The sequence below is a fragment of the Athene cunicularia genome, assembly GCF_003259725.1.
Source record: "Athene cunicularia isolate RWA chromosome 1 unlocalized genomic scaffold, athCun1 chr1_part1, whole genome shotgun sequence".
Classification (NCBI taxonomy): Eukaryota; Metazoa; Chordata; class Aves; order Strigiformes; family Strigidae; genus Athene; species Athene cunicularia.
In genome coordinates, this window is record NW_020799091.1 from 10,395,032 (window position 1) to 10,407,168 (window position 12,137).

The 12,137-nt window shown below is 41.2% G+C and overlaps 1 protein-coding gene across 1 annotated transcript in view; it reads left to right on the forward strand.

Moving 5' to 3' along the window:
* PANX1 (pannexin 1) overlaps positions 1-12,114 on the forward strand; it is a 16,061-nt gene extending 3,947 nt beyond the window's left edge. Inside the window, exons 3-5 of the mRNA XM_026855219.1 lie at positions 7,403-7,626; positions 8,636-9,306; positions 11,280-12,114. Coding sequence (XP_026711020.1) covers positions 7,403-7,626; positions 8,636-9,306; positions 11,280-11,365 — 981 coding nt within the window. The 3' untranslated portion in view covers positions 11,366-12,114. The remainder of the gene's footprint in view (positions 1-7,402; positions 7,627-8,635; positions 9,307-11,279) is intronic.
* Positions 12,115-12,137: the final 23 nt, after the last annotated feature.

Sequence of the window (12,137 nt, forward strand, 5' to 3'; positions counted from 1 at the left end):
GATTTCAGCGAGGGGGGGGGGAGTGATAGAGCGACTTGGTGGATACCTGGCATTTAGCCAGAGTCAAACCACCACAGTAAGTGTGTACTCAAATGCACAATTCAAGAAACAAATTATCTGCAGGTAGATGAATGGAAAGAAGAGACTGCAGTATGTCCTGCCTGTATACTTAGCTTAATGCTAAGATTTCCTTCTCCTTATCAGTGAAAAAGCTGACAAAATGACAATATGGTTGAGTGGTCTGACAAGACTCATCTTCAGGTTTGTCATTGATGAATCTTAGTCTGGTTGGGCTTCACTCTTCTGTTGTCTCTCTTTTCTTCTGGGGTTTTCCATTCAGACTTCATTTTCTCAGGAGGTTTCTTGTGTACATCTGAAGTGTCAGAGCAGAGATACTGGTTTCTAAAGATGAGTGTTAAAGAGAGACAGTGGTGATGTGGGATGGAAAAGTTATGTATTTGCCCCCTCTGTGCAGATAGTTTGTTTTTTGCCTGTAAAAGATGAATGCTCCACCTGACAATTTATTTTGATAAAACTTAGCTTGATCCTTAACTGAAATAGAAACAAGCTTTTGGCCATTGTGAGTGGGCAATCCTTGCAGTCTAGTGGAGGAGGAGATTGTACTGCAAACCCTTTTTAATTCTTAGTTCACAGAGAAATTTATACAAACACATTCAGGATAACAGTGAGCATCATCTTACTGGCTCTTCATAGCCACCAGACATGATAGCCTCCAAGCAAGCTGAGGAGCAGTTGGACATGGAGTGATGACCTCTCTCTAGCCCTGAAATCTGGATTACTAGGATGGAGGTGGCTATGATCAAGGGACTTCTAGGGATTTTTTAAATTATTGTATTTTCTAGTCTATTATTAATTGGAGAGAATCAAGGAGGAAGGTAAAGGTAAATATAAAGGTAAGCAAAGCAGAGGTAAAGGGAGTAGATGGTTCCTCAGAAGGAGGGAATTCAGCCAGTGTGAAATGCAGGCAAACAGTTAATCTAATTGACAGCAGAAAGAAGAGGTCTTCATACATGGCACAGCCAGAAGAGGTTGGTTGTGAGGCGCGGATCTTTGTAAAAGTGCAGGGCAAGTGCTGTGGGACCTGCTCAAAGCATTGCATACAAAGAGTGGGTCTGAAGTCTTTGTATGAAGTGAAACTTACCTTGTTGAAAATACTCACTTTTCCTAACAGGAGTAAAATTTACCATGGACCTGTGGATTGTTCTTTGAATTGCTTGTCTGTAAATACACCAAAAAAATCCTCTGAGGTTCTTCATTATGTTGTTGGTATGATTATAATCATGATTGTTATCTGGTTCTTGTTACTCACTGTTTGTACAAGTTCTTAGTTGACTGAGGACTCCTCATGTTTCACCTATAAAGCCCCACCCAGAGGGATTAAGGGCTGTCAGAGCAAGGAAACCTGAACATAGATGCATTTATAAACCATTCTTTGAGAGTGTAGTGTTAGAGCTACTTCAGTCACATTCATCTTACTAATTGAAACTGGAAAAATACAGTTTTTAAGCTGTATCAAAACAGAAAATAAGTAACAGGTTGGGTAATAAAGGTCATGTATGGTTTGAGATTCACTTTCAGGTCTGGAGGCAAGATAGTATCTCAGCCAGAATGATGAGTCACTTATAGATCATGTTTCTGCCTTGAACACCAGTGAAACATCTCCCATTGACTCAAAAAGGAATAAGGTCGTATCCAGAGAGAGCTTAATACCTTTGCTTCTGGAAACATGTCATTGCTGTCATTAGCCTGCTTGGGGACTGGTGCCTTTGCTTAGCGTCTTCCCAGTGGCAAATGGAAATTTGGAACTGAAGAAGCAGACACTTCACCATGATTTTATATTTTAATGAGAAATATTTTCGTCTCGGGTGAGTTGAAGACACTTTAGTGCTTCCTTCTTTGTTGAGTACTGTATGCTAATGTATTTTCTCAAGGCTGTAGTTCAGACCTGTGCAGCCTAACAGTTCTGTGTTCTTAAAGTTACCGTGTGACCACTATTAGATATGGTAGCAGTCAGAATGCTTGCAGTCTAATCTAATGACTTTATTTTCTAGTCTATTATTAGTTGGGGAGAATCAAGGAGGAAAATAAAGGTGAGCACGGTAGAGGTAAAGGGAGTAGATGGTTCTTCTCTATCTGTAGTAGCTAGTATTGATTTAAAATTGCTCAACCTGTTTATGGTCAGTGATGTAAGAGAATAGCACACATCTATGAAGTGCAGGCATTTTGATGTGCATAAAATTTACTTTGATGATAACCTTTATAGCTGCTTTTGCAAGAGTTGAACACAAGACTGGAAACAATGTTTTGTGCAGAGATGGGTGCTCAGGGCTCTGCATCATAACACCATTGGACATCCTATTTCTTAAGCTCTTGCTGTCCAGAAGGATCATGCTTTCTATATTGCAGGGCTTGGTCAAGTATTGTGCCACAGGCTACCAAACAGCCAGTGCCAGATCTGGTCCTGTTTTCATCTTTGACTGACCTGTAGGATGTGTTACTCTCAGAGTACAGCTGAGAGATAGAGAGGCACGAATTCTGCAGTTCCCATTTCAGTTACTTGTTGCAGAACAGTGACGCTGAGCATACACATCTTTAGCCTGGAGGGAGGAATCCTTCTCTGCACAGATTACTGCTCAGATAAGGTTTGTATTTCAGTGCCTCATCAGTACCAGTTAACATAGGCTTTGGCAGTTTCTGATGTTGAGTTGTCAGACATACCCTGCTCAGGTATTAGGTACTCTTGGCTTTCATAAGGAGTGTGGGTATAGCCTGTAATGTATGCGGAGCTCAGAGGTTTGTCAAGTGAAATGAACAGCAGTGGTACAGCATGAGGGGCAGTTGACCTCTTGGCTTTCTAGTGCTCAGCTTCCTCGAGAGCTCACTGTCCCACCCAGCGCGCCATCAGACGAAGGGACAAGCAAGGCAGGTGAACCTGCTTCCATCAGCTTTAGCTTTCAGGAGCTCAGCAACACTTAGTAGAAAACAGGGGACTCTAGTCTGAGTCCCTGGTGCATGCGCTAATAGGTTTGTCTGTCTCATGCTGAATATTATTCACACAGTACCTATGCTGAGTACCTTCCAGAAACTTGGATTAGCCTAGCTGAAGCTCTGCTATGGTATTTTTGAGTGCCAAACTCGATGGGCTTTTGCCTGTTCTTTTCTCCTTGCAGCTGGGTGGAAGTCAAGACTCGGGGCATCCAGGTTGAAGCACTGGGTGGTAGCCCTCAGTGCACTTTGACCAAGGAAGTTCAGAAAGGAGCATTTTGAATGATAGGCTATTGTATCTACTCTAATGTATCAGTTCTAATCTGCTTTTAGAAGACCTTTCTTTAATAACGTAGTCTCATACCATCTTACATCCAACATTATGAACTTGCCATTGGAAAGGGCATTAATAACTAGACAACAAAGGAAAAACTGAGTTTTACTTTTAGGCCAATATCTTTCTCTGGCATATCTTTGACCATACAGTTCTTGAGGTCCATGACACTTCCCATTTAACTTAAATACCATGAACTGTCCAAGACTGAAGTAGCATTTCTACCTTGTGTATTTGGTGCCTTGGAAGTAAATATATAAACCATAAAAGAATGTTGTATGGCACATGATCATCTGTATATGAATATCACAGAATCCTCTTCTTAAAATGGGAAGTCACTATGTGTGACTGTAAAATGTAGTCAGATGAGCTGGATAATCTGAGTCTGTTGCTCTGAAACCTAGGACTCGTGCCAGATGACTTTGCATTTTCACTTCTGCCTGTGGGTTCAAGGCCTTAAATTTTAATGATTCAAAACAATTTGCTGGTTATCTAAGCCTACTGGTAACAAATAGAACAAGCGTATCTTTCATTTTTAAAAAAGCCAGAATCCGAGAAGGATGGAGTTGTGCATCAAGTGCTGTGGAAGGGCTGACAAATACAGGCTTTTGTTTCCAAACAAAAAGAGCTGGTCTAATGGTCACGCTGCTGCTCTGGTTTTGAGACCATTCAGAAAAGAGCTGTATAGTGTTTTCTCATGCTGCCATAAGCTACAGCTTTGGGAGTGATGAGAGCCTGGTGAGAGGAAGCCCAGTAACCATGTGGCAAATGTGCCTTTTCCCCACTGGTGTGATACTTCTAGGTGAAGAGGCAGTGGTGAAGGAGTTGGGGAGAGGAGGAGGTTCAAGGAAAGGTGGCAGAAGCTGGTTTTCTTAAGACAACAGTCTGTAATGAGTCAGGGGAGATGGGAGGGATTGGAGGAGGTCTGGGACAGAGCAGTAGGGCTGATGCCAAGGTGCTACGCAAGTGCAGAATGTGCCCACAGAGTCTTTTTCTAGGTATAAAGGAAGAGATGGGGACTGGGATAATGGAGGTTTTGGGTGATGACTTCAGGGTGTCAACTGTCTTTCCTCTTGCTGCATGTCTTGTAGGCCTCAGGATAAAGTGATCTCAAGGATTAATTGGATACTGCTGGTGGCATTTGCAGTTTTGAGGGTCAGACAGGGAATTAATAAATCCTCTGACGCCTGTAAAATTTCAAATGAGTGAGTAGTAAAGCCAAGTGGTATAAACCAGTATAAGCGGCTTTGGTTACTCCTTACTAAATCAGATTTTTCTTTGTTGTTTCTTTCTCTGTCTGGCACCAATAGAAGGGTGCTAAGGGGTGTAATGACAGTAAGTGAAGGCAAACAGGCTTTGCAGCTGGCCTTTGTTAAGGCTATGGAAAGGGTGTTGCAGCAGTTTAGAGGAGTTTAGATATGTTTAAGCTGTGTTCATAGATAGATCATTTCTATTTCGACATAATACAGAATTCAGAGGACTGAAAGAGCCTGGACATGAAACCATAAAGCTCTGGGTAGACCAAGGCATCCAGGACTTAGACCTGTGAGACCTGGTGGCACTGTGATAAATATGTGATAAGTACGAAGGGCAGATTCTTGAGCTGGTGGGTTTGAGTTGAAGAGATGTCTACAAAAACACGCTGGGCATGCCAGAGCTTTACATCTCAATTGGAAATGATAGACTGGAAAAAAGCAGATGATCTGAGGTTATCTGCTGTGTGCAGAGGGAAGAGAGGCAGTAGTGAGGGCAGGGCTCTGTGCAGTCTCTAGGGGGCTGCTGGGCATAGGGGAAGGATCTTGTCAAGGGTATAGCAGAGTTGAGAGGTGACAGCCAGTAAGGATGTGATTTTGGAAGAATGAGCTCGCTCAGTTTGGGCAAAAGCAGTTAGCAGTTCAAAAAGAGGAGCAGCACCCACACCCAGGGGCTGTCTTGGCTGCTGGTGTAGGTCAGAGCTTTGAAGGGAAGAAATTCCTGGTGGTGACTAGACAATCCATTCAGTGAGCGTGGTTTAGCAGTGCAGAAGGTAGTATGGATTCAGTGGGAGTACTGGTAGGATTAGTAGCCCCCAGCAATTCCAGGATGTCAGAAGGAATCCCCTAGGTCCCTCTGGCCTGTGAGGTCAATCCCCTGCGGTGGAGAGGGGCCAGACCACAGCTTTGGTACAGCAGCACAGGGTTGGTGCTTGTTCCTTACTGGTGAGGAAGAGCTACCTCTAGTGGGATGTGCGGTATAATTACAGTCAACTCTGCCTTGCTATCTTAACTAGGTTTTTGAAACAATCTTGTTACTTGGTTAGCCCATCCCTGCAGGATTTCCGTTTCAGTTTTAAAGGTGAGCCTTTCTTGAAGTTTGCTTTCTCAAGAGATTACCTAGAGAATGAAGTAGCAATGTTGGCCAAGTTCAATTATGTTGCTACTCAGCAGAAACAGTTAAAAGTATGAATTTATAAGAAGGGTTGCAAGGGAAAGCTGACCTTTAAATATAGCATCCTCAGTTTTCTGGGGCTATTTCCTGCTTTTCCTGGCTTTGTCCTACAGTGTTTCACAAATTTCCAATCTGACTGCTATGTAGAGAACAAGCACATCCAGAATGATGGTTTGTATTATGGTCTCCAGTTGCTGATGCAGTTCCTTTAAGAAGTCAGTTTTTATTTATGTGCTAATATGTTGTATGCATTGCTAGTATTAATAATAACATGGGATTTTTCTTTAATGGTAGGTGATATTAAAAGTAGCTTTCCTGGGTAAAACGTTGAATAACATCAAATTATTTATTTTTTGTATAGAAAAGTTTAATCTCTCTTAATGCAAACACAAATTAACAGATTAATATCAGGTCCAGATTATCATCTTGTTACGTATCTACAAATGTAAATGGAGCTGTTCCACTTGCACTGATTAATTACTTCAGTCCAATCTCTCTCTAAAACTCTCTATTGGCTTTTCCAGTGAGTGTGTATGTGTGCATGGTTGTAACATTTAAGATACCTCAAATCTGTTTCAAATTTTCTCACCACAACTAATTCAAAATTCCTTAGGAACTGACACTAGATTTAAGTGTGCTTGCTGTCAAAAGTTGAATGTAGCGAATTAGAGATTAATCAAATTTGCAGTACATTTTGTTAACTCACTGCTTGTCTGACTAGATCCTACATTGTGTCTCTGTAAGGGTAATGTTATGTATGAATGTATGCCTTGAATGTCACAGTAGATAGAAAATACTATCTTTCCAGCAGATGGAAGGAATTAGAGATTAAATCTCATGGTGAAAAATTCCTACTTGTCAATGACTGGAAGAAAGATGAAAAGACTCAAGCTCTTCTATTTTATACCTGCTTCAGCCCTTTCCCTAAGCAGTGGGGACTGTGTAAGGACTGACTTTTCAGTGCTATATTAACACCAGACCATTCTGATGCCTTGTGTTGGTTTTCATTAGGAGTTAATCTAAAAATATTTAAATACCCATAAATATTACAACCACACTTACATCCTTTAGAGTCACTGTATGTCATGCACTCTGAACAGGCGTGTGTGTTTGCAGGCAGTTACAGCATTATAAAGGGTCTATTCATTAACCTCCTGACAGCTAATAGAGAGCAGGAGAGATTTTGCTGGTGTTTGAAGCATTTTATTTGCTATGAACAGTGGTGACACGTCTGGGAAGGAGAGTTATGTGACATAAATCATCTTCTTCCAGTCAGCGTCTCTGATAGCTGCTTTGCTTGCCTTTGCTATCTGTTGTTCTCAAGGTTAATGCTGCCTCTCTCCATTTCAGCTCCAGCAGTGCAGTTCTGAATATGCAATGAAAATGTTATTGGGATCATGCTAACTTTATTCTGCCTTTTTTTTTTTTCTTTTGGCAAAGCAAGGTTACTGGACCTATATGAAAAGAGATTTTGCTTCCCTGCATATCCCAAATAACAACAAAAATGGGTTTTACTAGAAGCATTTAAATAAAATTATAGGGAATTTAATAGACATAGAGGGAATGATGGTGACTGGATGACTTACTCATTTTATATACAGGTGGAACCTAATCTGGCTTTTTTTCTCCCTTCAGTTCTTCCCATACATCCTTCTCCTCGTTGCTATCCTGCTGTATCTACCATGTTTGTTCTGGCGCTTCACTGCAGCACCTCACCTTTCTTCAGACCTGAAATTTATTATGGAAGAACTTGACAAAGCCTATAACAGGGCAATCAAAGCTGCTAATAGCATCCGCAGTGGAGACCCCAGGGACCCTACTGATTTGGTTCCAGCTGTTAATGAGAACTTGACACAGAGGTAAGATGCTGGGGCTTGGCTTTCTTTGCTATTTTCCTTAAGCTCCTAACAGATGACACCTATGCTCTCTTAGAAATTTATTGCAAAAGTGAATGGTGGCCTGACACTTGAAAAGTTGTTTTAAAAAGAAGAAGATATCTGAAATCATTACTGTGAGCACTTGAAGCTGGAATTTATAGCTTTCTTTTTTCAAAGAAAACATTTGATGAACTCTTCAGATGACTAATTACCTGAGATATCCTGATTTCTTTAGTTGTAGTAGGTGTTAATTAGTTTTACCCACCACAGCATAAGAAAATAGGGATGGCTGAAGTCCTCAGTTCTCACTGTTCTTGACAGTTGCTTGCATGCTGTGAGTAAATCTTGTCATCTCCTGTCCTTTCAGATCTAGGTCTTCAAAGCTTCTGTTTAAAGAAGAAAAAAAAAAAAGCCAAGCAAAAACCAAACACCAAACCCAACAAAAGCAAACACCCCCTTTCTGATCAAACTGGTGCACTATTCTACCCAGATCCAGTTTCTGCCTCATCCTAGATGAGGGTAGTTGTTTCTCTTTGCGTGTGGGGGTACAAGCAATGCAGTGGGGGTGTAGGTTTGCTCCTTAGAGTGTGGAGTTACATCTTGACAAGTAAAAAGCTTTCCAGTGTGCTATTATTGAACAAGTGATTGGGAGATCTGCTTTTCCTCTGGGTTTGTTGAATATACCTGTTTTGTATTGGAAAAGAACAAACCCACTTTTTTGCTGTGAGGTCAATGCTTTTTTTCCTTTTCCCAGTGTCTGAGCTCTTCTGTCTCTTAATTGGATTTTCTGTATTAGAATGTCAATATTCTTAATTTATCTGCTATTCCGTTGTTTTTCTATTGACTTCACTAAAACTACCATTGATTTACCTCAGTAAGAGGGATTCCAATCTTGTGTCTGTTTTAGAGTACTAGGTTTCTTTGAAATTTGAGGGAGGTGAATGCTGCAGCATCTGATCTATGTGATCTGTTTTTTTTCTCTCTCTTTCAGTTTGTGGGAAATATCTGAAAGCCACTTTAAATACCCAATTGTGGAGCAGTACCTGAAGACAAAGAAGAATTCCAAATGCTTAATAATTAAATACATTATCTGCCGTTTACTCACGCTAGTAATAATTTTCATTGCATGCCTCTACCTGGGCTACTACATTAGCCTCTCCTCTTTGAGTGATGAGTTTCTCTGCACTATCAAAACTGGGATCTTAAAGAATGACACAACTGTTCCAGAAGTGGTTCAGTGCAAGCTTATTGCTGTTGGTGTCTTCAAGGTACTCAGCTATATTAACCTGCTAGTCTATCTTCTGGTGATGCCGCTGGTAGTGTATGCAATGTTTGTTCCATGGAGGTGGAATTCGGGCATTCTCAAAGTGTATGAAATCTTGCCAACTTTTGATGTTTTGAAACTTAAGTCAAAGTGTTTTGATGACTTAAGCCTTTACCTCCTCTTTCTTGAGGAAAATGTGAGTGAACTTAAATCATTTAAATGCCTCAAAGTGCTGGAGAACATTGCAGTTTCTGAGAAGTTTGATGTCATGCAACTTTTGGTAAACCTTGGTACTATTAAGACAGATACCGTAGATGGGAAGCCAGGAACAGCTACGTTGGAAAAGCCTGAAGAAACAATTACGGAAGAGCTGGAAAAAAATGCAACAGAGCTACAAGGTAAGGTGATCTGCTCTTTCCTTAAAAAGAAAGGTCAAGTAAATTAAAACCACAAAAACACCACATCCAAGCCATAGAGAGATAAGGAATTCATTACACCAGAAGTTCATTCATGCAAAACAAAGCAGGTGTTACAGAGATGTATATTCCTACAAAACCCGATATATTTTACAAGAAAATGGACCTGCTTAGACCTTGCTATGTTGTCTGCAGTATAACTGCTACAACTTCATGTGTGTGCCTGACGATTGTGGTGTTGCAAGTCAGCGGCACAGGCTAAACACTGAAGTGTCTGTTAAGTTGGTGGTCCCCGCTGACATCTCTGCTCTAGCAGTAAGAGGCTTCAGCTGTCTGAACTTGAACTCCTTAAGACACCTGCACAGTAGAAGAGAACTAGACTGTCTAGAGTAGGCTGCTCTTGAAAGGAGAAGGCTGGTGGTTTCAGGACATTTATTTTTCAGAGATTAGCTCAAAAGAATAGTAACTGCTGCTTCTGCTTTTCATTCAGGCTTTGACAGAAGTCTTAGATGAATGTAAAAATAAGTCTGTGCTCAGAAATGCCTCTGGCAGAGGAACAGAAAATGACAAAAGAAGGGAAGTGGGACTGGGACCAGTGAACATGCTTCTGTTCCTCTTACCCAGGAAGAAAGGAAGATTGAGTGTAAAGTGATTTTTTTGATGGTCTGAGTCAATCTGGATTGATGCAGCTGTTCTCTGAATATTCCCACCAGTTCCCAGACATGATCAGCCCCGAATAATCACTCTTATATGTAGACAACGATTCTGTGCTAAAACATGTGACATATTTTAAGTGTGATTCCAATTCCCTCCTCAAATGCCCAATTAGAGAAGCCACATATCCAGGGAGAGGCATAAAGGAATGGAAGAGCTTTCTTGCCATTTGATGTGAGCACGACCTATGTTGTAGCTGTCCCCACAGCAGCAGGATGACACCAGTGCCTACTTCCCTGAAAGAAGTAGTTCAGAATCTGTGGGCTGACTCTTCAGTGTCAGAAGGGAAGATACTTTAAAATGTTTAGCAGCTGACCTTAGTAGGCAAGCACAATGCTGAGGGCAAGTTAAAAAACTGTTTCAAAGGTGGAAAAAGATTAGATCTATTTTCTCTTCAGAGAGCTATGCCCTGTGCTTAATAAAAAAGAAGCAGCAGCACCCAGAGGGTAACTGTTCCTTTGTACTTTCGTCAAAAAGTTCTGGTAGGCTGAGGTTTGGAGAAGTCAATTTATACAACAGAGGAATTCAGAACAAACAAGCAGAATTATTTTCAAACTAGTAGGACCTGTGGCAGCCAGCTCTAGTACAGCAGTTTGGAGGAATTCTGACAGAAAATAGTTTTCCTCTTAAATATGTCCCTTTTTGAAATGACAGGTGGGTGGGTTTTGGTAGGAGAATTTAAGAGCCCAAGGTGGAGATCTGCTCAAGGAGCTGAAAAAGCTAATAGAAAATCTGACTCATTTTTATCTGAAAGCAGAAGTTTTGAGACTGTTTTCATCTCACAAAAACAGTTCAAAGACTTGTTTTCTTCCAGAGTGGAACAAAGTCATGCTTGAAGCTCTGTTAAAATGCACTGCAGAAAGAAGCTGCCATTTCATGACCAGCTCTGGCTGGTGCAGCCTCTCCTTCTGCCTGGGTGCAGCTGCAGACTTCACCACCCATCAGCAAAGTTTCCTTCTGTCACTAGTGGCATCAACATGTTTTAATCAGTAACCATGTTAACAAACCAGTGGTAGGTGCTGCCCCTGGACTGTAAGGGTGGGAGAGGCTGCAGGGCATCCTGCTGCTGGGTGCCACATCTGGACTGCACAGGGGCAGCTGGAGGCTGCTCAGCAGCTCCAGCACAGCACAGGGCAGCAGGCAGCCTTGCAGCGCTCTCTTGGTGGCAGTTCCTTTGTAAACAAGAATGTGTCAAGTGGTTTGATGGCCCTTTCCCTTCTAAAGGTTTACTTTCTCTTTAGTTTTGACAGACCATGATGCAAGTGGCAACGTGAGTCCGAGAGAAGATAAAAAACTTCGCCAAAGGCTTATAGACTCTTCATGCTGATGCTTCTCTGCCACAGCAGGAAGGAGCTTCACACTGCAGGAGGGCTTCTCCTCTGCCTTCACTGTGCTCAACACAAGGTGCTGCTCTTTGAATGCAACCATCTTGATAGCCTGACAATTCCTCAGTGGTCAAGCTGTTTTACAGACTACATGTTGTATAATAATCAGCAATCATGTACATGAAAATGCATGTTGTAGCCTTTCATTATTTATTAAAAAAACCAAACACACAAGGAACAACAAAGACAAAAAATCTCTATCATGAGTAGCAAGTGACACGCCTTGAATGCAACTGAAGCTGGCAGCAAGAAAGAACTAGCACTATGCTGTACAGGGATAGGAAACATAATCCTGTAGGTAAAAAGAGATGGCCACGTTGCATTCTGAAGTGTTGCTCTGCTGGGAGCAACCATCTCAGTTCTGGGGTTTAAGTGAGGCGTCTTGGGGCTCTCAGCCCTGGAATTTTTTTTTTTTTTTTTTTTTGTAGTTGTTTTTTAAATGAGGCTGGTTACTCTGTACCAGGTGGTGGCTGGCCACTGATATTGGCTGTGTATTCACAGAAAAAATAGAGGTTTCTCTGTTCAGCCTGAGATGTTTTGATTAGCCATCTCAACATTGATGTCTCAGATTAATTACTTGGCACTGATGGAAAAGAAACTACAAACAGGCTTATTATAAAGGGGTACTGTAAATGTTAGGGATTTTGAATTTTCTATGTATTAATAAATTAATAATGTCTTAAAACTTTTTTTTTTTTTTTTTTTTTTTTTTTT